At 47.7% G+C, this 25,055-nt stretch overlaps 8 protein-coding genes across 8 annotated transcripts; 3 read left to right on the forward strand and 5 right to left on the reverse strand.

Annotated features, from left to right (window-relative positions):
• Positions 1 to 2,199: 2,199 nt before the first annotated feature.
• F4807DRAFT_468898 (uncharacterized protein) lies at positions 2,200 to 4,796 on the forward strand (the record flags this gene model as incomplete). The annotated part of the gene is made up of 3 exons (XM_048002651.1): positions 2,200 to 2,670; positions 2,729 to 3,256; positions 3,311 to 4,796. 3 exons carry the CDS (start codon positions 2,200 to 2,202, stop codon positions 4,220 to 4,222), a joined length of 1,911 nt encoding a protein of 636 aa, XP_047852525.1. The 3' UTR covers positions 4,223 to 4,796.
• F4807DRAFT_161928 (muts domain V-domain-containing protein) lies at positions 4,766 to 8,390 on the reverse strand. Its single transcript, XM_047993346.1, has 2 exons — positions 4,870 to 8,390; positions 4,766 to 4,807 (listed from the first exon to the last, which is right to left on the reverse strand). Exon 1 carries the CDS (start codon positions 8,293 to 8,295, stop codon positions 4,981 to 4,983), a length of 3,315 nt encoding a protein of 1,104 aa, XP_047852526.1. The 5' UTR covers positions 8,296 to 8,390; the 3' UTR covers positions 4,766 to 4,807; positions 4,870 to 4,980.
• A 325-nt stretch (positions 8,391 to 8,715) lies between these two features.
• F4807DRAFT_452551 (subtilisin-like protein) lies at positions 8,716 to 10,276 on the reverse strand (the record flags this gene model as incomplete). Its single annotated transcript, XM_048000344.1, has 6 exons — positions 8,716 to 8,889; positions 9,052 to 9,389; positions 9,437 to 9,590; positions 9,641 to 9,691; positions 9,741 to 9,941; positions 9,989 to 10,276. 6 exons carry the CDS (start codon positions 10,274 to 10,276, stop codon positions 8,716 to 8,718), a joined length of 1,206 nt encoding a protein of 401 aa, XP_047852527.1.
• Positions 10,277 to 12,929: 2,653 nt separating this feature from the next.
• On the forward strand, positions 12,930 to 13,784 carry F4807DRAFT_432811 (uncharacterized protein). The gene has a single exon (XM_047998626.1). It carries the CDS (start codon positions 13,223 to 13,225, stop codon positions 13,571 to 13,573), a length of 351 nt encoding a protein of 116 aa, XP_047852528.1. The 5' UTR covers positions 12,930 to 13,222; the 3' UTR covers positions 13,574 to 13,784.
• A 163-nt stretch (positions 13,785 to 13,947) lies between these two features.
• Positions 13,948 to 17,026, forward strand: F4807DRAFT_432812 (DUF221-domain-containing protein). The gene is made up of 4 exons (XM_047998627.1): positions 13,948 to 14,181; positions 14,262 to 14,426; positions 14,489 to 16,884; positions 16,958 to 17,026. Exons 1-3 carry the CDS (start codon positions 14,056 to 14,058, stop codon positions 16,811 to 16,813), a joined length of 2,616 nt encoding a protein of 871 aa, XP_047852529.1. The 5' UTR covers positions 13,948 to 14,055; the 3' UTR covers positions 16,814 to 16,884; positions 16,958 to 17,026.
• Positions 17,027 to 17,794: 768 nt separating this feature from the next.
• Positions 17,795 to 20,259, reverse strand: F4807DRAFT_462101 (uncharacterized protein; the record flags this gene model as incomplete). Its single annotated transcript, XM_048001776.1, has 4 exons — positions 17,795 to 18,071; positions 18,120 to 19,241; positions 19,289 to 19,826; positions 19,905 to 20,259. 4 exons carry the CDS (start codon positions 20,257 to 20,259, stop codon positions 17,795 to 17,797), a joined length of 2,292 nt encoding a protein of 763 aa, XP_047852530.1.
• Positions 20,260 to 20,375: 116 nt separating this feature from the next.
• On the reverse strand, positions 20,376 to 22,394 carry F4807DRAFT_161986 (uncharacterized protein). Its single transcript, XM_047993347.1, has one exon. The coding sequence runs from the start codon at positions 22,252 to 22,254 to the stop codon at positions 20,788 to 20,790; it is 1,467 nt and encodes a 488-aa protein (XP_047852531.1). The 5' UTR covers positions 22,255 to 22,394; the 3' UTR covers positions 20,376 to 20,787.
• A 356-nt stretch (positions 22,395 to 22,750) lies between these two features.
• On the reverse strand, positions 22,751 to 24,977 carry F4807DRAFT_432816 (carbohydrate-binding module family 66 protein). The gene is made up of 2 exons (XM_047998628.1): positions 24,698 to 24,977; positions 22,751 to 24,643 (listed from the first exon to the last, which is right to left on the reverse strand). Exon 2 carries the CDS (start codon positions 24,397 to 24,399, stop codon positions 22,816 to 22,818), a length of 1,584 nt encoding a protein of 527 aa, XP_047852532.1. The 5' UTR covers positions 24,400 to 24,643; positions 24,698 to 24,977; the 3' UTR covers positions 22,751 to 22,815.
• Positions 24,978 to 25,055: the final 78 nt, after the last annotated feature.

Consider the following 25,055-nt stretch of genomic DNA (forward strand, 5'->3'; position numbering starts at 1 on the left):
TTTATAAAAATTAATAAAATATAATAAATACGTAAATATATAAACTTATAAAATTATAAATTTATAAATCATTAAATTAATAAACTTATAAACTTATAAATTTATAAACTTATAAATTTATAAATTTTATTTTTATTTTTATTAATAATAATAAAAATAAAAATAAAAAATAAAAAACTTATTTAAATATATTTTTTAATAAATGTTTTAATTTTTTAATAATTATTTAAACCTTTTAATAATTATTTATACCTATTAATAATTATTTACTTAATAATTATAATTAAATGAAAGTATTATAATGATAATGGGTTATGGTTTTTGCGGAAGGTAAATCATTATCCGATAGCGGGGGTTCCCGGTATGGTAAGTAAATGTTAACCTTTAGACGTCGTTCAACGCCAAAGGTTCTGACTGCATAGCTACCTACATCAGTAACGGAGTCATAAGTATACATATACTTATTAAATCCTAGGCAACACTGAAGCATGGACCACATGATCTCTTTCCTACTAATATAATAGGTGCCCCGTATTTAAACTTAATTTGATGTTAAGATATATGTATCGGGATGTATTCCACATTGTTATTAGTTAGCCGTCACCTAGGTGTATGGATACTTACTAAATACCTTCACGACATCGATACGAATTCGTAGAATCAATAACTAGGAAGGAACTGACGATATCCAGTTGTTTAAGGTTAAGTATTATCAATTGAATCAAATTTGAAAACACACGTAGTACTCAATACTGAGAAGTGGAAGCAATAAAATGTTCAGAAACACACATAAAATCAGACTTCTTCCTGACTCACCTTCAACTTCTTCAACCATCCACTTCCCTAACTTTTGACATTACCAATCCAAATGTCGGTTGGTCCTATCCATCTTCTTCAATTTTACAAAATTGATTTAGGACCCAACACCTTCTTCCTATTCACCTTTCTCCATCCGTACTGAAAGATCCCCAGTACCCAAGGTAAGTTCCTGCTCAACATCTCGAACTTGCTTCCAACGTCCTTCGTCAAAATACCCTCATTATTATTAAGATATGAGGCCTGTTTTCCTTGATTTCATTTGGGAAGAAAAAAAAAATTTAATGATCCCAATTTCAATCCATCCTCACCGCTTGTTGAGTCATCACTTTCTTGTTCTCCGTGGAAGAAAATGACCCTATCACCGAACCTCAAAACACATCAAGACCGTCATATTTTTTTAGTCCAGTGCAGATCTACAATCTATCCCGTCACGCTTTCCTCTCCAAGAAAATATGACGTTCTCATAATACCTTCCACCACCGCCCGCAATTTACCTAGGTACCTCACGATATTCGGATTATGGTAGCGGCTGCATATCATCACTTTCTTAATCTATCTAACGAAGGAAACTACAGGGCTTCAGGAAAAAAAAAGAAGTGGAATAATCGCAAATCGGCAACTACGATCAGGCAACAGTGGTTCTAGCTACCTGAGTACTCTTCGCGAAGTATTGAATGCCGGCCCGGATCGATATCAAGGTACCAAGATCCAAATACTATGCAAAGGTCGCTGTCGACTAATTATCACGAAGATTTGACAGCTTCGGCGGTCTCTGGCAACTCAGGATTGGTCTCATTTACCCGGGCCATTTACCTGAAAATCCATTAGTAGACTTCAACTCTCGGATTCGCGACCACACTTCCCACTATCAAGGATCCGCAATACTAAAACCCCAATCTCGCCAACTCCCCAACTTCGACATTCGCACCTTCAAATCCTTCATTGAATTCTCTATTCTACGGCCTCTTAGGCTACACTTATTTGTGTCAAGTACTTACTTCGGTAGCCACTTTCACTACCGTTGCACCGATCCTCGACGGTATGTATTTCTTCTTATCCAACCGTTCCCCCTTCTATTTAGAAATTCCCACTTGACAAGACCCGACTGCTTCTCATATTCGTTACTTCGTTAAGGCCACCCTCTCCCATCTCACACCATACACTGTTTCGTTCTCCGGCTCGATCACTTGAACAGGGATTTATTGCCAAAAGAACGAAAACTTAAGGAAGTTGGAATACTTCTATTTTCGTCCCCAACAACGACTTCTTAGTCCGTCTACATTTCGTATTGGGCTATCTAATCCCTATTTGCAACTCATTTCAAGTAATAATTATCTTTTAGAAAATGTGCCAATTGCTAACAATATCATTTTATAGAAGATGGCAGCCTATCCGCACTTAGACCATGCCTATATCACTGGCGACCGCGATGAGCCTCTTCACCAGGCACAAACCCTCGAAGAACCCGCTCCCCTAGTCCACCAAGGAGATCCAGCACAGATTCCCCTCGTCTGTTATTCTTGCGAGAAACAGCAGAGATTCTCTGACCTTTCTCACCTTCTAACACATGTTAGCTCTAAGGCGCATCTGTTGGAGCTCTACAACCTACAAATCATAAGCCAGGTTGATGAAGCAGCTGCTATGCGCTGCCGACAATTTGACATATGGTACAACACATACCACATCAAGCAGTTAGTTCTGCAACGCATGGAGGCACGAGGCGAGAAGAGTGCGCAGCTAAGCCGACGAAGCCAAACGCCAAGAGATTCCCCGGTGAGCCGCCCGGCAACACGTCGTGGTGGTCGTGGAAGCCGTGGCGGCCGTGGTAGTCGTGGCCGTCGTGGCGATACTGTGAGTTTCAATCATGTTATAATTATATAATTATACTCTAACATATGATCTCTTGCAGAATCCACGCGGTCGCACTCGTAATCGCAGAGTTCAGGAGACCGCGAGCATGAAGTACGAACCAGACGAAAACATGGGTTATCCAGGCGGATACCACGGCGTTGAGAACCCTGCTATCCCATCGTGGCCGAATCAACTCAACGCATTGATAGCTAACGAGGGTGACCTGGACCTGGTGTCCCAGGCTGATTTTGAGAGTGTCGGCGATGAATATGTCTCTCCGAAAGGCGTATCGTCAGAGGAAAGCCGAGAGGGAAGCCAGTCAGATATTATCACTGACAACATGGAGATGAACGACGTTGACGTAAGCATTCCATCCCTCAAGGGCATAGTCTTCCCTGGTATGGGTCTCTTTGATGCAGCCGAAGAGGAACAGCGCCGCAAACGAAATCAACGTAAACCCCCTGCTGTCCTTCAGCAGCTCGAGATCAATTCGACATTAGTTAGCACGGATGAGAACGTGTTTGATGCGAACCTCGACCATCAACGAACTCGGGATGTTTACGATGATCCGTCTGATGAGGGTGAAGTGAGTAAAAGAGGGATTGAACTGACTTGGTATTATGAGCTGACTGTAATATAGGATGACGGCGAAGAGGAAGATGAGGAAGAGGACGAGATCGAAACGAAGCCCAAACGCAGAGGCCCTCAGACACGTGCCATATCGGCTGCGAAGAAGACTAGACGCACTACTATTCCCCACGATTCTCGTATTGCGCGTGCTAACCAGGGAGCAACACAGGGCGCACAGCTCAGATACGCCTCTTTAGCAGGTTCCATCGCGCCAGAACGTAGTCGAGCCTTAGACGCTGGTGGAAGAGTGACCAGGTCAACCTTTCATCATGGTTTGCCACAGACACAGGCGCAGTTGCCACTTCACAGCCATGGATTTCATGGTGACATGGGCATGTATCATGATCCGATGGGGATGGACAACGCATTAGGTTGGGATTTACTCTCACCCTTTGCCGGAAACATGCCGGCTGACACAGAACAGGTTCTGCCACCAGTCCTTCCGGAAAACGGAGACGGCAGTGAGTTATGGCAAATGCCTCTCCCATCTTTCCCACACATGGACGATGGACTCACTTTCCCTGACAGTCATGACCGCTTGCCAGGCCTCGCTTTGCGACCAGGCAACCCGAACCTTTCGTTTACGTCGCCTAACTCTGCTGTTAAACGATCACCGACCTCCTCGAGCTTCAATGGGAAGGAGAACGAAAGCCTGGGTCTGAAGCAAACTGCCACGCCTTCTAACCCTTACCTGCAGACGGCCACTTCTGGCTCCGGCGAGAATTACAACCCTCTCTACGTCCAGCCTCGAGATGGACTCGGATTCAGTATGTACTCATCGTATGACGAGGGTGTGAAGCCGACAATGGGCAATGGTTTCCAGCCTATCAACGGCCAGGCTGGGTTCGGTCCCCTACAGATGACACCACAACAAAATGCAGCCTATCCTTCAAACCAAGGGGGCAGTGATTTTGACCTTTAGGAATCTGGAGTCGGTGCCATTGAATTCGTATTGCCTAGGATGGGAAATTACTCGTCTTTATCCCGAATTCAGATCCACCACACTGCAATAGACGTTTATCGCAGGAACACTTACGTCCCTGCTTCACATTATTACGTTTTCCACGATTATGGGTCAATTGAGGCCACTTTTTACTGATGCTTACGTCATGGTTGAACCAGCTAGTGACACATGGTTCAATGGCTAGCTATATCCTCGCTATGGATGATTCAGGTCTTCTCTCAACAATTCAGATCATCAAACGCCGTTCGGTACTATACGGCGGGGTTTCGAGATAAAAGTCGCATGATCTGGTCTATGGTCAGAGTGAACTCGAATCCAACCTCACGAGGCATTACGGAATTCATCTGAATTCATACATTATCGTCCCATTGGCTTGCGCTTTCCACTTTGCTAATTTCGGTCGGTTTTCATTCGGGTCAGATATCGCAGGTTCGTTGACCTATCGAGGTGCCTGTTCTGGTTAGGCACTCTATGGGTCATTGAACTGAGTTGATGGGCGTAAGGAAGGGTATGCGACGCTGAATCGGTCATAGATGGATCGGACTTTGTTACATTAGCTTAGCTATTTTGAGAATTGGACTTTCACCATAGCATGGGGTATGTACATTAGTTCATGGCTATTATCTAGGCTTGCGCTGCGTTCTATTATATCAATTGCATTGAACTTCTTCGTAAAACAGGGGTATTTATTACAGGTGTGTGTAACTTAATCGAGCCTACAACTGTTCGATGCTCGATATAAGGTGCTCTAGCTGATCAGAGCTATTTTCTAACACGTCGGCTAGGAGCCTCGTCGTACCGTTTAGCCTGCGCATCTTGATGGTCTCCTCGAGTTCCCTGGACTTCTTCGCCGCCACGTCCAACACCTTGCGCGGAATGCGCGCCAGCCTCGCCACGTTCAAGCCGTAGGACCTGTGAGCGACGCCCTCGCCCACCTCGTAGAGGAAGGTGATCTCCTCGTCATCTTCGTCGCCGTCCCCGTCGGCGGCGCCGTCGCGCCTAGCGGCGGTGAAGCGCATGTGCACGTTCCTGCAGCGGCCGGCGAGGCCGTCGGCGACGCGGGCGAGGTTCTGGTAGTGGGTGATGAAGAGGGTGAGGCACCTGGTGTCGGCGACGACGTGCTCGAGGACGGCGTGGGCGATGGCGGCGCCGTCGTGGGTGCTGGTGCCGCGGCCGAGCTCGTCGAGGACGACGAGGGAGCGCGGGGTCGCGGCGCGCAGGATGCGGGCCGTCTCGCTCACCTCGACCATGAAGGTCGACTCCCCCGCGAACAGGTTGTCGCGCGCGCCCATGCGCGTGTATATCGCGTCGGCGAGCGTCAGCGTGAATGAGTCGGCCGGCACGAAGGAGCCGATCTGGGCTAGCAGCACGAGAAGCGCGACGGCGCGGACGAAGGAGGATTTGCCGCCCATGTTCGGGCCGGTGATTAGGTGGGCGAGGGGAGACGGGGAGGTGAGGGATGTGCTGAAGGGGATGTAGGACGTGGTTAGCGTCTGCTCGGCGATAGGGTGCCGGCCGCCTGTTATGGAGATGGTGGGGGGCGTGTCCGAGGGGAGGAAGGTGGGCTTGGAGTATCCTGGCAGGGCGGCGACCTTGGAGAGGGAGAGGAGACAGTCTAGAGTGGCGAGAGAGGAGACGGCGTCGCGGAGGGGCTGGTAGTCTGCGGCGATGCTCTCGAGAAGGGATGAGAAGGCGGTGTCGCAGGCCGCTGAGAGGGCCTCCTTGTGTTGGTCGCGCTCCGATATCAGGCGCACGACCTCGGGGGTGTGGAAACGCGAGAGCTTCTTGGTGCCGCTGATCTTGAGCCAGGAGGCGGGGACGCGCTTGAGGTCGGCATTGGGCACTTCTACGAGGTACTCGATGCCGGCGACGGTGACGTAGGGCACGGGGGTTTTCTTCCCGAGCGTCTGAGCGGCTACCTTGCGGTGGGCGTCGAGCTCTTGCTCCACCGATGCGATGCCTAGCTTGTGCTCGGTGATGTCGTCCGTCTCTTCGCTCTCTCGGAAGAATGTGTATTTATCGTCCCTACGCGCAGCATCTGCGTTGATGCGGTCGAGGTATGACAGAACGGTGGGTAGGATTAGTGGTAGTGAAGTAATGGCCTTGCTTATTGCCTCTGCCTTGAAACCTGTATCCTCAGCCGACTTCACTCGCGCAAATTCCATTGCTATTCTCTGTAGTGTCTGCAGAACTGATAGAAGCTCGGGGCGTGTGCATTTTCCATAGTATATGCGGATTAAACTCCTCTCCAGATCCGTCTTGGTATTCTTCAATAGGCGTTCTAGTTGGTCAACTTTGGCAGTCGAAGCATTCTCTACGAGCTCCTCGACAGCGGTTACCCGCTCTTCAAGACGCTCTTTGTCTAGGAGAGGTCGACCGATCCACTTACGTAGAAGTCTCTGCCCGAAACGGGTCACAGTCTTGTCGAGTGCCCAGAAGAGGCTGCCCTTTTCGGTGTGGTCGGTCGAATTCCGATATACCTCTAGACTCTCCAATGTGGTCCCATTTATTAGCATGTGCTGACGAGCACTAAAGGATTGGAAGTATTTGGTAAGGTCGAATATGTGCTCTAGACCGTACTCCGTCAGGTGTTTAATCATTGAGGATAGGCAAATCGTAACAGGCTCGGGCAACTTCAGAACCTTGTCTAAGAGCGCACTCGCTTGATCGTTGCTACCATCAGAAGCCTCCTTGAGTTTGGCAGAGTAAAATTGTGCAACATGGGAATATGCTTCGGCGGCAATGGTCTTAGACTTGGGGATTCTTTCGACCCGACTCCTGTCGCCGAAGACGTTGGTGGCACTGCCGGACAGATGCTTAAGCAGTTTGTCCGTGGCCTTAGAGAGCTCACCGACGATGAGAAACTCGCATGGCGAGATATGCAGCAACCTCGTTTCGATTTCGCTTCGCATGAAGCCATCCTCGAAATTATCGTAAATAATATCACCTGTGGCAGGCTGTACTGCGATTATACCAACATCGACTTTTTCATCGGTACCCCAGCCCTTAGCCTTCGTTTCTGTTAGGCAGAGCAGGTATCCACCTGCCGGGGCCCCTGAAGTACCTTGGTCCAACTCGCCAATCTCGTCGACATAGGTGCCCTTAGTATAGACATTTGTGAGCTGCCTTGTAAAGGGAGCATTGCGATTATCTCCAACTTTCTTTAATGCTGCAGTCTCGACTTGGCGGACAACACCAACTTTGTGACCAGCTGCTACTAAACGCTTGGCGTGGACTGGTAGTCGATGCACAGGGATACTGGCAGAAGCAAATCTGTCGAGATGTGCTTCGGATGGATGCTCGTCGTAGCGGAATTTTCCGGGTATACATACAATGCTAAGCTCTTTAGCAGCAACACGGGCGTCTTCACCAAAGAACTTGAACTTGTATCCGACCTCGACGATCAATATGGTGTCCATATGCTTCCTCTTGATGTCGAGGAACTGGATCTCCATGGGTGTGAGCTTCCCCGTCTTAGCGCCCTTCTTTTTCCCCTTCGTAGGCGGTGGTGGCGGTTCTTCCTCTTCGCCATCTTCTGCGTCCTCGTCCATAGCTTGCGTATCATCTTCCTTGCCACTTCGATGCCGACCATATGCCAGGCTATCCGGTCGGCCAAGTTTCTGTACAAATTTCCGGTGCAGCTCTTCCTTCTTCCGCTTTTCGGCGGCACTGGGTTCTTCGTCATCATTCGACGCATCATCGTGGGAGCTCGATTTGTTGTAAAGGTAGCGTTCCGTACGTGTGGCCGGTCTACTTAGAGCTAGAGTAGGTGACTCCAGGGCCGGCCCTTCTATATCGCCATCCTTATTCTCTACTTCTTTACCTTTCGGTCTCTTCCTTAGCGGAATATCGTTTCCGTTGTCGGTATCTTCTTGGAGCGGTCGCTTGCGAGAGCTTTCAGGGGTCTTGCTAGGAACGTCGGCATCTTCGGCCTGTGACTTTCGGAGAGACGCGGACAGGCCATTAACGGTCTTCGGGGCGAAGAAATTGGTAAGAGACTGTTGTTTCTTCTCTTTCGATTGGCCGGACATCGTGGATATGAAGAGAGCCACGCAGTCGTCAAATTATTGGTAAGACCTTGTCTCGTGAATGCGTCTTAGGGGTGGACTTGATCATGGAAGTGGTTAGAGCTGAAGTTGACGCGTCTGAAATCAGCAGACGCGTTAAGTGTTCAGCACGGGCCAATAGAGCCTTTAGGGGGTGTCCTACCCTGTCTGCGCTAAATTACGGGGTACGTACCCCAGCATATAGGGGAAACTCCACTGCTCAGGTAGCGCTCACTGCTAACCGTCATTATCACATCATGATTTACTAACTTTATATATCGAATCTAATGTGATATGTACATAATTCTATTGATAATATTATGCAATTAGGTAAATACATGTATGTATACCCTCTTTCCTTCTCTATTCAATCATTTCGCGTGTTAACGGCCAAGGGCCAAACCTTTATAACTCATCTTTATTGCCGTTGAAGGCAATCAAATTCGGACTTCCGTTGGGATTCTGCACCTTGTTCTCCGTCCCGAGTTGGATCAGACGGTTATTCACCTCTGTCTGCCCCGATATGAATTCTCGCGAGAACAAGTATGTTACGAGCCCAGCAACATGAGGACTTGCCATCTACAACAGGTGTCAGCAATGTCTCCCTCGGGAAAAACGGTCTCGAAATATTAAGCATGTCTCGGAGGCAATAAGTCCTCAGTCAGCTCGATAAGGAAGTCATTAGAAAGTCTATTATTCCTGAGATGGGCTAACAGTGATAAAGAACTTGATGTTACATACGCTAGTTCCGCTTAAGACCTGGTATGAAGTGTCGCTGTCTTTCCAGGCCGAATAGATGTTATCACCGGGACCGAATATATTGACACAAGCCCCATAATTCGACCAATTGGGCCGAGTATCGGATATATCCACAGCTGCTACTGTGATAGCTTCAGGTGCCGAGGCTGGGCTGTATGTGCATGCATCGACGCCGTAGTTGCAGGCGGCCGCTACTACTGTCATACCAGCGTCGACTGCACTTTTGACGCAGTCGTTGAGGGGCTGAAACTTAGGCCCCCCTATCGACATGTTGATGACAGATCGAGTGATCCTGCCCTGCGACTGGGCATCATTCACGGCTACCGAAGTCAGTTCATATCGAAAATAGACCAACAATGGAACTCACCCCATTGTATCCCGGCAATCATTCCAGACCAAGCTCCGGATGAATTTTGATCTAGAACCTTCACTGCAATGAGTTTGGTACTATTGTCAACTCCAACTGTGTTACCTCCGACCGTCGCAGCCGTATGAGTTCCGTGTCCGTTATCGTCGATGTTCTGTTCCGTATTAGCGGAGTCAATCTGAAAGTCATCGTTAGGCGACTAACCTGTGATCCGGTTATGAAATTCTGACCCCATATGGCGCGGCCTCCAAACTCCTATCCCAAATTAGTTCCAGATCCAATTCTCAGAGGAAAAGGAACATACCTGGTGAGTCACACGAATTCCGGTATCCAGCATATAGGCAAAGGTCGGGGCGTTGTTTTCGTCAACATAGACTGGGATGCCGGCGTCTCGATGGGAGATTCGGCCCAAACCCCACGTGTTCGCAGTCGGGCCTGACCTGGGAACGTTGGTGGGAATGGCACTCTGTGCTGTTACCCGACCATCTTGAGCGACGTAATCGACCTTTCTCATGTCAGCATCATTCTATTGGGAGGAAACGATCAGCCTACACCGGGATTATTACGAATACTCTCAAGAGTTGCGTTATCACACTCGATATGATAACCGTTGAAGTCTTGGACTTGGTAAGTTCTAACAACTCCTTGATTTCCATCGTTGATGCGTTGAGAAGTAGTATGTATTTGCCGGTAATGCGCTTGAAGCGTCTTCGAGTCTGCCTTTTTCATAACTACAATGTAGTTATCAGCAATACCATCAGAAACGCCCCTGTTCACGAGGGGCGCTTTGGCAAGAACAAAAGGGGCTAAAACTGTAAGGAAACAGTAGACGGTCTTCATCGTGATTGTGTTCTTGATCGGAAAACGAGATATAAACGAACGAGAGAATCAAAAGAAGGTAATAGCTAAGAAGCTCACGGATTTTGCAGTTCGTAAGTGGGTTGGCTTGGCTGGTCGAAATTCAACCGTACAATGCTCACCGGATCTAGTACCCTTTATACTTACCAAATACACTATTGCCGGTGCGGGAATTGCAAATATAGTTTAGCCAATACAGGCGTGAAGATTCCCCAATCTTACCCATTCCGTGGCTATATTCATTGTTTCATTCGTGAAGCCAGTCGATGATAACCCCTTTCCCCTGAGACTCCAACAAATAGGTTAGCTACGTTACTAGTCACAACCAGCTAAAGAGTAACGCCGAGACTTCTCTCACTCAGTAATGGAATGAGCGTCGCATACACCGAATAATTCCAACGGCAGCTCCATTGTAACAGGCTACCTATGGCCAAGCCGAATCTGGATCCATGTTACTTCTAGAAGTTGTGGGTTAAACTCCGCTTCTCATTCCTCAACATGTCTTGCGGATGTAATCGGACTATTCGCATGTTCTTGTGTGACAGCCAGGCACGAAGTGTTGGGCTTCTAGTTGCACAAGGCGGAGCAAAGTAAGCATGACTCTAAACAGAGGCCAGGCCAGTATCAGCTTAAGGTTTCCAGTCTTATTTCTCAAGAGCTTGGGCCTTCAAAGATGCTTTATCTGTTGAGGTTAGACCTCTCGTCCATGATCGCCCATAGGATTATCTGGAGATTTAGGAAAACGGAAGAAACAGCTAGTTATTAGTCATCCCTAAGTTATACAGGGCAGTGCCATTTCATCTATAACTAACCAGCGATGCGTGCCTTTGCGTCCGAGCAGCCTCTGAATTCACCCAAGCGTGTCGAAAGCTATGATCGGTCTAAACTGATACATAATGACTTTTAGTGGTTGAAAGGCTAGGCGGGCAGTGCATGAAGGCCTCCTACCATGGCAATATAGATGTTAATCATCATGAAATGATGTCTAGGTGATAAATATAGGGGTTATATATGATAGCTGCAGCCTCATCTTACCCAACGTGTACTTCAGCTCGGTACCTTTCCCGAGGAGGTGCGGTAAACGCGGACACACTAACGCCTGAGATATAGTGGTCGCCGATTGTTTCAATACTTTCCTGGGTGACCATACATCAGATATATAAGGAAGGTCCCTGGAATGCGTGTTGTTGTGTGACTACTATCGGAGACATATGGATGCCCTACATTATCGACGGAAGCACCATGAGGCTGAATTATCTCAGCTCCTGTACTACTTGACCAGGGATACCCTCTAGAATAGGAAATGCATGATATGATATTTGTTACCTAGAACATGAAGAATGTGAGCGTCGCTAAGGCCGACGACACCTTATAAATCAAAGCATCGAGAAAAGGGGTCTAGCACTGACTTCGTACAACGATTGACTTACAACTGTTCCCCTTTTACCAGAAAGATTTCCTCGTCGAGAGAAAGACAGGCTCACAAATCGATATTATGCCTGTTGGCGATGGTAAAAAAATAGCAAGGGAATTGAAAACGGTTACCTAGTGTTCTTGCGGATACGTACCAGCCTTCTGAGCCAAGACTTGCGGATTAGCAACTTCTTCATGAACAGGTATGTACCCAGTTAGATCTGCTTGCACGAGCCCTGTAAAGTCTCGGTTGCCGTTCGAAAATCCGGCGGAGTGATTGCTACCTAATTGCCAACCTAGATGATGTTCAGGGATGTGATAAGAGGGTTAGTAGGAAGTGCAATATTTGTGGCGGAGACAGAAGACATCTGGATCTTTTTGGCGGCAACTCCCATGGTATCTAACAATGATATAAGTACAGACTAGACAAGTATACTGGTACAAGTTTGATCGAATGGGTGCTTAGCTGCAACGTCGTATCATTTCTCAAGTGTGAACTCGTCTCCTCGTTTCTTTGAATGGGTCTGAGGTCCACATAAGAGCTGTAGTTGCACTTGTCTAGGGGTAGGTAGTCGGCCCCTGAAATACTCAGGTAACGAAGAATCGGCGTGGCCGTTGCAATTTTATATGAGCGAGGTGTCTTGAATCGGTTTGACATGATTTTAATGGGAAAGATCATCGAGCTTTCTTTCCAATTCCAAATCGTATTGTAATTGTAATGCATCGCAACTCGTCCTACCCGTTATGGATGAGCTACTCTTGATATTAGACTGTCGTTCTAGCTATTGGGAATCGACATTCACTTCCGTGGCTAGATAGTACACCTATTCTCTTGGAATTATTCCAGTTAGCTTCTACCTGCCATTTTCTGCGCGGATATTCTCTATGCTAGTATTTATTGCTATGATAAAACGTGTCACCCGATACACGTGTATGTTACGGGTAACGTTGAGTCTTTCTGAGACGGTCTAGACGGTGCAGTTTAAGAAGATCCACTTTAAGCCAAGTAGCGATGTAGTGCAAGTAAAGTTTAGCGCTCTGCGGAGACACTGCATGGCGAGAGCAGGGCACGTTTGTTGGATTTACCGGGACTTCCAATGGATTGGTTCTAGAAGGATTTAGCAAGACATTGGGGCACCCGGGCAGTTTGTATAAGGACCCTTCATGCAGCATGCCAAGTTACCTACATGTCAGGTACCAGTACCTACATATAGGCAGCTAAGCGGGTATTAACATGTGGAATTAGGAAGTGGCGAAAGATGAAGGTTCGAACTTATTATGTAAACGTTTTATGGCAAAAGGAGGAGGAGCAAATAACTATGATGTAACCCGGAAGTATCTAGATGTTAGCACACCACCACCTATGACGTCTGATACATAAATCCATAAAATATACGAATACATTCTTTAATAACAAAGCCCAACCCCCTTCTAAAGCTCACTCATATCTTTATCAACCCAATATATCATCTCGAGAAAATCAACGTACTCAACGCAAGACATCTATCTTCCATCATGTCGTCGAATAAGAACTACAGTTACAGTTCATCCTCTGTTTCTTTCTCGTCATCTACCACGCGTGACGGAAAGACCACAGGCTCGCGCTTTGCCGAGCATGTCGCAAGTGACCCTTCAGGCACTACGGCACATTTCGCTTCTCAGCGTTCTGGAGAACCTCTCCACCATGAGCATCGTGAATATGATGCTTCAGGTCGTCTCATGTCTTCTGAAGGCCGAGCTCTAGGCGACAGCGGTGTAGATACGGGACGTCGTATCGAGGATGTCACTGATGAGCAGCGCGAGAATGACCGACTGTATGAGGAACGCATCGAGGATGAGTATGCGAAGAGGGAGGGTGGCGCATAGAATGGGAGGGGGTTTAGTGGTGATGCACGAATGGCGATTGCGAACTACCTATTTACACCTGATATGAATACATAGATTAATTTCAACAATTCAACTCTTCAACGCTTCATTACACGATATCTTGGTTTCTGTCGTTGGTATCTTTCTCTGCCTGCACATTACCAATTGATCAAGGTACCTGCCTGCCTAGTACGTAGGATCATATTCCAACTGGTAGGCAGACCTGCCATTTTAAGATGGTTGATACGCTAATAAGCCACTATGAAATGTGGCACATCGATGTTGGGAGTCTAACCGTACAGGGTACGTCACTTGGCGGCGAGCCCCACTATAGCTTCTGATTTGACGCTCGAGCTTTCCGAACTTGCGAAGTGCAACCTCAAATTATCATCATCTAGAAACGCCCTCCTAGACCCTCTAAGAGTCGACTCTAATGTTTAGAACCCTCTTCGTCTTCGGCTCGGCCATATCATCCAGAAATCATGTATTCTGACGATGATGACAAGTCCTGTAATTTCGAGACGGCTGCTGGCCCTGGCAGCAAGGACATCTTTGTCCAACTCGTGATTTCGTCGGCGCTGGGTATCTCGGCCTTTGTCGCCTTCTGTGTAAGTCACTACTTAACGCTCCAGTGTTATTACCTCGCGTTTGTTTCTTGTGCTAACGCTATATCGACCCCTCCGGTTAGATTCTTAGACCTCGATGGAAGACCCTCTATGCTGCCCGGAAGCGACATAGCGACCCTCAGATTGCTTTACCTGCGCTCCCCGATAGTTTTCTTGGATGGATACCGGCGTTGTATAGGGTAACGGAGGAGCAGGTGCTGGCATCTGCAGGTTTGGATGCCTTCGTGGTATGTATTCTGATATGGTGAATGAAAGTTAAATTCTGTCTGCTTATACGTACGTTTCGCAGTTTTTGTCGTTCTTCAAGATGTCGCTCCGCTTGTTTGCTACTATACTATTCTTCGCTCTGGTCGTCCTTTGGCCTATTCACAATACTTTCGATGCTGGAACAACTATACCTCCTGGTAAAGCACACGGGAATCACTCGTTCTACACCGACTTGTTCCGAATACCCGATTCCCATTTTCCAACGAATTTTGAACATATCTTGGAAGACCCTGAACTGGAGGATAAGAGCTGGAGTTATTTATGGGCGTACATGGTTTTCACATGGTTTTTCTCTTTCCTGACCATGTACTTCATGAATTACGAGACCATCAAGGTGATCAAGATACGGCAAGATTATTTGGGTACTCAATCGACTATCACCGACCGGACGTTCCGATTGACGGGGATACCGCAAGATATCAGAACAGAAGAGAAGATCAAGGAATTTGTAGAGAACTTGGAAATTGGACATGTTCGAAGTGTCACCCTGTGTCGAAATTGGACTGAGATCGACAGGTTGATGGCTCAGCGACAAGTGCTTCTTCGAAAGTTGGAGGAGGCATGGAGTGCTTATCTTGCTCGACGACCAGCGGCGGCGTTGGTGTCCGACGATCAACAACCCGAAACGGCGGATGGCGCTACACGAGAGACCGAAAATCACGATGGAGAACCCCAGGAAAACGGACGTCTTCTTGCTAGCAACAGCCTACGAGATGCTCTTGCAGAAAGGGCACGGCCGAAGATTCGACTCAGGTTCGGTTTCTTGAAGCTGCGAAGTCGCAAAACCGATGCTCTTGATTACTACGAGGAGACACTGCGTCGTCATGACGAGAAGATCCGACAGGCAAGAAGAAAAGAGTACCCTCCAACGGATACTGCATTTGTGACGATGGACTCTATTGCTGCTTGCCAGATGGCCGTTCAGGCGACCGTCGATCCTCGACCAGGCCGATTACTGACCAAGCCAGCGCCAGCCCCTTCGGACGTGATTTGGAAGAATACTTATGCTCCACGATATAAACGCCAATTCCAGTCTTGGGCCGTCACTATCTTTATCACGTTTCTTTCCATCCTTTGGTTCTTCCCGGTAGCGGTGCTGGCCTCGCTACTTAGCATTTGCACCATTAGGAAGATAGCGCCCTCCTTGGCTGATTCCCTTGAGCGTCACGACATTACTAAAGCCTTTGTGCAGACTGGATTGCCTACTTTGGTAGTCTCGTTGCTCAATGTTTTGGTACCATACCTGTACGACTACTTGTCAAACATTCAGGGGATGGTGTCGCAAGGCGAAGTTGAGCTCTCCACGATATCGAAGAATTTCTTCTTCATATTCTTCAACATTTTCGTCGTCTACGCTGTCTCGGGTAGTGCGGCGCTATCAGATTTCTGGACGATAATTAGTGATTCGCTGAAGGATACACGTACTATTGCAAGGAAACTGGCCGGCTCCATCCAGGACTTGAACAACTTCTATCTCAACTTCATCATGCTCCAGGGCCTTGGTTTATTCCCTTTCAAGCTTTTGCAGTTCGGCAGCATATCACTTTACGCGATCTACCGTATGGGAGCGAAGACACCTCGAGACTTCGCCGAACTTGTCCAACCTGGTCTATTCAACTACGGGTTCTACTTACCAACAGCCTTACTCGTATTCATTCTTTGCTTAGTTTATAGCATTCTCCCAGGTGCACATATTGTCCTGTTCCTCGGCATATGCTATTTTACACTCGGCTACTTTGTTTACAAGTATCAGTTGTTGTATTCGATGGATCAACCCCAGCACGCCACTGGTGGTGCATGGCCTATCATTTGTGGTCGCATTGTTGTTGGACTTATCGCTTTTCAGGTTATCATGATTGCTATCTTAGTATTGCAGGCAGCTTTCATAGCTGCAGGACTAATTGTGCCACTTGTGGTTTTGACTTTTTGGTATCACTTCCATTCTCGGCGTCGTTTTACCCCACTCACGAGGTTCATCGCGCTTCGAAGCATCAAGCGGGCTACTGATCCTGGGTCCGAAAGCCGCCCTGATCGGGACCCAGAACAACTCCAACGGCAAACTCGATTGTCCAGGCGCATGAGCACCATAGACGAAGATAGGGAAAAGGAAATGAGATTCATAAATCCGAGCCTGGTCGTTCCCCTAGAACAACCTTGGATTTACCAAGATCCGCTGCCGCCACTCGAAGATACGTCTGTTGACTCTAACACGGAGAGCACCAATGGGAATGGCAGCAGTCAGGCGGCAACACCGCTGGGGAATGATAATGGGTTGGGAAGCGTTGCTAGTTCTTTTAGTCTAGGAGATACCCATGTTTGGAGGGACAACGGTGATGACAACGTGTAATGATGGGGAGAATTGTGATATCCCAAAGCGCCTACGTATTTGCATAATAACGAGATTGAAACCCTTGATGTCTTATCCGTTAATCTTTATTTTTGACTTCTTTCAAGTGACACATAGGTGGTGTCCGCTTCTGAAGACACTTACATTCTTTAATTCCCGGCCGCCGAAGCTCTCCAATTCAACGTATTCATTTTCAAAACGTGCGTATCCATATCCATGGTAAATACAGGGAGTATAGCAAGCATTCGGGCTATAATATAACGCATTACAGCACGCGGGAGCCACGCATACCTCCACCTGAATATGCACCCAAAGAGCCCATCTTTAGCACGCTGAGTTTGACGCAATTTACGTATGTGGTAGGTACTTTTTGACTCAACTCCACTTAACCCGAAATTACCATCAATAAATGTAAATCAATGATATAAATAAATTGCACTTTGAAAAGCCCAAACGAAAGGATCATGCGAATATGTTATTCTATTCGTATAGAAGGTTTAGGACTTTGCTCAAACCTGGTGAGTAGCCCTAAATTTTGTCGGAATGCAATAGGCGCGCTGTATTTATGCACTAAATGCACTACAAGTTTACTAACTTTGGGTCTACAATCATATTACTAATCCTATTACCAAGCATATTACTAATCTCATCACCGATCCTAGGGGTTAACAAGTCTAATGCTCTACGTGTCTATTGGTTTACCCGTTTATTATTCTACTAGGTTAGGTGCTAAGCAACTATGATCTAGGCATTTGCATGGGAGCCTTCGTGCTGAAAGTAGCCCTAGGATATCCATTGAAAGCGTAGCGGTGGGTATGCGCTGTAGTGCACTAAATCATAGCGCTTGATAGCGCCGCACTCCAAATGCTTTCAGACTAAGGGTCCCCTGTATAAAAAAAGGGGTAAGGAGCCGCACATATGAGCCGGGACTTCAACGACGGATAGATTAACCTCATCCTAAATATATATATAATAACATAACTATGAGAAACTAGCCACAATTCCCACGGATACCCATTTCAGCTTGCTAGTTAGTCGAGTGTAGAAAGAGCAAAAGTAGTCGTGCTCAGCGAGTGGTTCTTCCCGCGGAATGAGTTCCGTACGTTCAAGTCTAAAGCGCTTTGCTGCCTCTGACATGATTTTTGCATCATCAATCATACCAAGTTTGAGGTAAGTCTGAGATAGGATATACTGCAGTCGAGCACATTCTTCGGGGAGCTTCTCTAACCCATATTCCAAGATCGATTCGCATAACTCCCTAAGACAAATTAGCGACAGGTACGTAAGGTTTATAAGGTCGACGTACAGCGCGCGTTTGTAGTCACCAGTGAAATAGCTCAAGGCGGCAACCATGTATACGCTCTCAACATGGCGTATGTCATCTTCTGCGAGGGAACAAGACGATCTTTCTTCTAGAAGAACTTCATGCAGCTCGAGGGCTTTCATAGCCTGTCCAGTATAAAAGTACATTGTTGCTTGGACGAATTGATAGTGTGAGAAGAGCCAAGTGTCGTGATATCTTTCTCTAAGAAAATCTATTGCTCGCTGACACGACTGGAGAGCTCGGCTGGAGTCTCCTGACGCCATCAATGTGAATGACTTCACAAGATAGTATTTCGCGTATTCAAAAGAGAGACCAGTTTTGTCGGGGTCCCATTCCTCGTAATGACCCCGGTATATTTCAAGTACTCGGTCCGCCCCACTGTAGTCCCCCTGGTAAAGCAGCCCGAAGCTGAGATCGGAGTACGCATGTTGTAGAAGAAGATCGGTATCTCGAGTAATAGGAAACGCTGATTCCATATTTTTCGTATACCTTAATCGTATCTGTAGCGGTGATCGGCGATATGTCATAGATTCCTGATACTCTTCAAGACCGTTCTGGGAACTGATGGCACCGAGAAAAGCGCATGTATCTCTTTCAAGGGAACGCGCTCTGTCTTGTGCGTGACGAGTGTGGTTATAGAAGTCAAACATGGATTGCGACGCCAACCCATTTCCGGCGCTGTCAACTTGTGAATGGACGGCTTGAATAATTGCCAACGCGGCTTTCAAGGTCGTATTGCCTTCTATGCCTGACATTCTCGCCCAAGAATCTTGACTCGCTTTGCTAAGCGTAATAGCATGTGCTAAGGGTGATAGCTTATTTCCAGGAGTTTGATGGATATTCTCGTACAAGCGCATTGCATGCGGAATTGCGCTGCCGGCTGCATTGTTGGAGTCACTTGAAATAGACATCTGCAAAGCATCGAGTGAGTGTATCATTCTTCCAACCAAGTTGCAAGCAGATGCGAAGGCCGCGTCGCGGAGGGTGGTGAAAATATCTAGCCAACAGAGAATGTTGAGCTGCAGGTCGCGGTTGATCGACAGTCCGCCTGGTTTTCGAGAGACGAGTCCTTTCTTTCTCAAGGGCCTAATAGTCTCACGCATCCTATAGTAAATTAGTGAGGAGATTCTTAAAGATGATGTGAAACGCACTTGAAAGGATCGGCACAGCCGATGTTGATAGGGATATCAGGGTTATCACTGGAAGAGAGTAGAAGCTTTTTGGGAATTAAGTCACCATCAAGGTAAGCCATTACTAAGAGAAGATTTAGGCTAGTTCTGGGAAGTTCTATAAAGTTGATGCTTGTATTGGTCGAAGTCCTTCTAAAGATAGAGGCCGTTTGGCCCCGCCCATCTGAGTCCCGCAGAATCTGGTGCGAAGATTCATAGTCGATACTGGCACTAATGATCTTTAGCAGATATGGAGGATGGTTCCCAAACTTCCTTGAGATCTCCCATAATTCCTTATCCTTAAATGAGGGGGAGAGCTGTCTATGATGCGCCCACTCGAGGTACTGGCGCATCAATGCCGCCCCCTGTTTCTCGTTCAGGGGCTTGATGGTAATTGCATGACCGAGTTCAGCCGTTGTAGCTTTGCATGTTGTCATAATAATCGAGCCAAGTTTGCCCTTAGCGAGAAGGGAGTCGAGTTCAAATTGAATATCATCGAGAATTAAAAGCCATCGTAATTCTGACAATGTCAATTCATTGAACTCACCATAGCCTTCCTAGCGAGATAGGGGGATGATTAGACATCGATATAACTCACCTGATTTTTCAAATGACTCCTTAATTCTATCAATTACCGTCAAGTCATTCGCATGAATGCCGAGGTATTTGGCGAGACATTGGAATTCTTCTAACAGGTCGTGTTCGTTGGAACCGTTGAGGAAGATGACACAATCGAAAAAATCTCGGTTCCTGTAAGCGAATTCCACTACTATCTCCGTCTTCCCCAAACCACTTCGCGAGCGTAAAATACAACTCGTAGCGTTTTGTGACCCTGAAGATACAGTTCCGCGGTTGACGAGCAATCGTCGGAGTTCGCGGAGATATTCTTCCCTACCCAGGAAGCAACTGTTTCGACTGGGTAGGCCGAACCGCATACCTTTCCGTAGAGGCATGGCCGATGATATGGAAATGGGAATATATATTGGGTTTATCAAAGGCTAAGGGTGATGGGAGACTCTCGATGATCTAGGAGGAAAAATATTGTCTATAGGATTCGTGTTTATTTGAATCGAGTTCGAGTTATATTCTAAAGTAGACCTAAGCAGATAGCGGAATTTGATATTTCATGGTAACCTTCGGATGAATCGTCAATGTTTCCCTTAGAAGTGTATCTAAGTTGGTGAAGGACTTTTTCTATTCTTCAGTAAGTCATGAGCAGACACATAAATAAGCAAACATAAGCCGTTTAGATTGTGATGCTCTACTTGGATTGGAATGAAGGGGGAGTAATTATTCATGGCTTGGCAAATCCTGCAAGAGCAGTCTACCGCCAAATCCTGCTGGCATACTCATCAATAGGAGTATAGAAAGCTTGTGTATTGTGTTTTCGGATGAAAAAGTGGTGGAATAAGGCAACCTAGACACTTTTGGAAAGGACTTGGTCGTGGCAACAACTCGAAGTCCGGGCACAATCGAGCGTATCAAGGCCACATGCCATCAAACATGAAGAGCCAATCTTCCCAATACCGGTCAAACCTACCAACCAGCCAACTTCGACCATCGCCGCGTCCCCCGACTTTCCACGGCCGAGTGTACAAGCCTTCTTCCTTCAAGTGTCGTTTTAAAGCCACGTTGATACTAAAACTGCTCGGGCTCACACCAACGAAGTAGTCACAATTCAGCAATACGACAAAGTCCACGAGTGCCTGTTGGTCCCAGCTCAATTCCTTCAACTTCGCCCGTTCTTCGTCATGGTTCTCGAGTAAGTCAAACTTAGACCTTACGCCAAGCTGTAAAGTTGCCATGGCCTCCTTGCGAAACTTTTCTGCCTCTGTCTCATTGCCCGAGGCCAAGTACGCTACTCGTCCTTGATACCCCTGACTCGCGGCCTCACGTAAGTAGTTCTTGGTTTGGTTGTCAAATGATGGCCACTGAGGTAAAGCATCTGCCTCAGAACGTAAGTGTACGCCAAGAAATGACTGGCCCGCCACTGTCTCGGTGCCTTTCGTTGCGGTAGCAATCATCTTCATCAGAGCCACGATGGTATCAGCCAAGTCCAATATGTCGTCACGGATTTTGAGTAACCCGCCAAACGTAGCAGCAAACTCTTGGCCATCGCGATATACGGGCCAATCCCAGAGCACGCCCCAAGAGAGCCGTATCAGTCGGGGATTATCGACATCATTAGCAGGCGCCCAACCCCGCTCCGCCGCCGAGCTGCGCACCCACTCCCTGAACGCCGCGCCGAACTGATCCGTATAGCGGTTCGGATCGCGCTGATCGCACCCGGCACGACTGCCGCCGAAATGCTTCGGCGTCACCCGCTCCACGATCCTCTCCACACTCCTCCCCTCCCTCTGCGCCTTCTCCCTTGCCCCCAGCACATCCCCAACATCACCGTAGACAGCGATCCTCGGACACGCGTCCGCCATCGCGCGCCGGAAATGCGCTTCGTCGAACATGTACTCAAAAGGCTGCGACTCGCGGAACAGGTTATCCAGGTCCGAAGCCGAGCGCGCCCGGATGCGGGGGAGCACAAGTGCCGTGGCGCCCGCGTCGACGGCGTACCGCACACATGTGAGGATGTAGTTCCGGATGTTGCCCGGCCCGCCGCTGTTGTTGTCGCACACGAACGTCAGGCCCGGGACGTACGTGATCTCGGCGCAGACGCGACGCAGCGGCCACGCGACGAAGGGAGCGCGTGCGCTGGATAAGTCTACTGCGGCGTCTTCGTCGTCCTGGTCCTGGTTCTTGTTGAGACGCTGTTGTTGTTGTTGCCGGTTTAGTATGGATGTGGGTGGTTGCGGCGCCGCGAGCGACGAAGGCGTGCGGCTTGGCAGGAGGCGGTAGCTCCAGACGAGCAGCAACAGCATGCCGGCCGAGCAGGCGAGGAGCCGTGATGCGGCTTGGCGACGGGTGCTTGAGGCCTTGAATTGCCGGGGCGCCATTTGTGCGTCGGTGTGACCATCGTAAGCCAATACGATTCTTTTAGCTAGGTATAGTGATCACCGAGTAAGGCGGGTCCAGGCGTTGTTCTGGTGCTAAATAGAGATATTTCCGGCTTTAAATTGAGAAAAGACAACTTTAGATAGATGTCCTGCAGTCGGAGTTGAAAATTTGACGGGACTCTTCTGGTGTAATGGGTGCCATTTTGGGCAGTTCCGGAACGTAGGACGCCGAAGTTGCTCAATTACTAGGTCGGAGGGGGCTTGTCGCATCCATTAAAGTAAAGTAGATGTTGCTTTGTTAATGATTCCTACCTCGCTCTTTAGAATTGAGTATTGGACATTGTATTGGCACTAAAATTGTTGCACATTTGTTTAAGGTGACTTTAGAGAGCGATGGAAAAGGGGGTGGCGTGACAGCGAAGACATTCAGCGGCATGTTGCAACTGCGTTGTAACACGGTGTTGGGGTTAGGGTTAGGGTTCGAATAAATCAGTCACGAAGGAATAATTTAGATATGCTGTCCTTTAGAATTACATTATTATCGTCGCTGCTATATAGCCATTAATACTTCTTTACAGACACGAAGCCGAAGTTCGCACCAGCATTGCGCACCTCCACACCAGTTGCGCCACTTTTGTACGAGCTGTCTGTAGTAGAGATACAAGGTACTTGGTCATTCTTGACAAACACCTCTATATCGCTGCCCATGGCCCTCACGTTGATATAGTACTCCTTTTCATACACAATTTTCATCTCTGATTCGGCGATCTGTTCCCAAGTTCCGGCATTGATTTTCAGCAGGATAACTTTACCCTCCTGGGAAATTCCTGCATAGTAGCCGTACATGCCGTAGGTGCCGGACTCGAAGCCGGTAACTCGAAATAGAAGTCCAGCGTCGCCGGTACCTTCTGTAATGCTGACGGTAGCTTGGTAGTCTAGGTTGGTGAAATTTGTATCAAGCGTGGCTCTACCCAATGCCGTTTCTGTGACGTTGAGTCTTTGGCCTACCACTGACCAGTCACCGGCCCATGTATTCCAGTTGAACATCTCTCCGTTGGCGAAGTCGTCCTTAACCAACATCTTGACAGGTTTAATAGTGCCATCCTCGTTGAAGTACATGCGATCATATGCTAGTACGCGATGGTTACCGTCCGTCTCGCTTAGCGAGCGGCGATGGTAGACGATATACCAAGTGTCCGTGTTTGGCACGTTGATAACACCGTTATGGCCACTGCTCTTAGCTACGGCGTTGTCCTGCTGCAAGATTTTGTCTATCTTGTTGAATGGACCTATGGGTGAATCGGACATTGCGTACGAGACGGAATAGTCGGGACCGGTCCAGTCGCCCTCTGACCACATCAAATAGTAGATGCCATTGCGCTTGAACATCTGTGAGCCCTCGACATAATTCTCAGGGGTAATTTCCTTATACTGAGTTCCGTCGTCAAAGGTACCGATGGAGATCATGTCCGAGTTCAGTTTCGCGACGTTGGCATGCGAGTGGCCTCCATAGTAGATATACGCCTGCCCGTCTACATCATCTATGAAGACATCCTGGTCGATTGGCTGGGCGCCATTGTGGTACTCTCCAATCAACGGCTTCCCGATGGCATCGACGTACGGACCCTCCGGCCGTTCCGCGACAGCGACTCCGATACCTCCAATCTTCCCCTGTTCCGGCTCGCCCTCCTGGATGTCATTGGCACCGAAATACAGATAATAAAGGCCACCTCTGAAAATGGGTGCGGGAGCCCACACAGCTCTGGTAGCCCAGGTCACATTATCTGTGGTTAAAATGTTGGAGTATTTTGTCCAATTGATCAGATCCGAACTTGAGAAGGCGTCGAAATATGTCTGCTGATCGTAGTCATATGAAGAGGTTGGGTATACCCAATAGATACCATCATATACTTCCGTATCTGGGTCTGCATACCAACCGTCGACGAAAGGGTTGCCCGCTTCCGCTGTAGTGTAATTTTCGGGAGTCAGCTGGGTTGGTATTAGCGACCCATTTGCTGCTGCCGGCATCGTAAAACTCAAAAGAAGATAAATTGAAGCGACTTTGGCGTAGGCATTCATCCGAAGTCCGGCGAGAAGCGAGGTTAAGTTGAGCGGGGAAAAGAACGCCATGATGGTAAGTAGCATGCCAAAACTTAGGTCGTTAACTTGGAATGTGGGGACATCTGAAGGAGGAATTTGTCGATGAGGATCTGGGTGATCACATTCAATGAAGTTTTGCTCTACTTACCTATATGGAAAGCAGAGCATATCGGAGATGAATTGAAATAACCGATGAATGCTGTATTTGAATGGCGGCGCCATGGACATTGACTTCAACTTTAACGTAGCAACATTCCAATCTTACTATTGCCATTATTTACTTACCTACCTAGCTAGACAATTCATGAGCTGTATCAAAGCGCGAGTTGTGAAGGGCACCCACTTTCAATACCCCCATACTCCTTCCTATACCACTAGCAACAATTAGTTGAACGTGGTAATGGTATGCGACGGCGTCCGGGGCGATCGCTAACGCTTATCTTGCCTTCCTCATAAGGCTAACCGCTACGGCAGACCATGCACGCGACCTAATGAAAGCTTGATATGCTCTTATGTTGAACACCTGCATGGTATGCTACTACTCTAATATAAACACAAGTCTAGATTTATAAAGCGAAACCCGAATTTTCACATGAGAAAAAACATAGGTGGGACAATGAAGATTCAATTCGCTTAGTGTAAGGTCGAACATAGAATAGAGCCCTGTTGATATTTAGGCTCCCGCTAGCGTGCTAGGCATC

Source organism: Annulohypoxylon truncatum (assembly GCF_022578515.1).
Source record: "Annulohypoxylon truncatum strain CBS 140777 unplaced genomic scaffold F4807scaffold_24, whole genome shotgun sequence".
NCBI lineage: Eukaryota > Fungi > Ascomycota > Sordariomycetes > Xylariales > Hypoxylaceae > Annulohypoxylon > Annulohypoxylon truncatum.

Coding starts and splice junctions, on each gene's coding strand:
- F4807DRAFT_161928 (XM_047993346.1), bottom strand. CDS start 8,295: ATGTCCGGCCAATCGAAAGAGAAGAAACAACAGTCTCTTACCAATTTC.
- F4807DRAFT_432811 (XM_047998626.1), top strand. CDS start 13,223: ATGTCGTCGAATAAGAACTACAGTTACAGTTCATCCTCTGTTTCTTTC.
- F4807DRAFT_432812 (XM_047998627.1), top strand. CDS start 14,056: ATGTATTCTGACGATGATGACAAGTCCTGTAATTTCGAGACGGCTGCT. Junction 14,182..14,261: donor CGGCCTTTGTCGCCTTCTGT/GTAAGTCACTAC, acceptor CCCTCCGGTTAG/ATTCTTAGACCTCGATGGAA. Junction 14,427..14,488: donor CAGGTTTGGATGCCTTCGTG/GTATGTATTCTG, acceptor TACGTTTCGCAG/TTTTTGTCGTTCTTCAAGAT.
- F4807DRAFT_161986 (XM_047993347.1), bottom strand. CDS start 22,254: ATGGCGCCCCGGCAATTCAAGGCCTCAAGCACCCGTCGCCAAGCCGCA.
- F4807DRAFT_432816 (XM_047998628.1), bottom strand. CDS start 24,399: ATGCTACTTACCATCATGGCGTTCTTTTCCCCGCTCAACTTAACCTCG.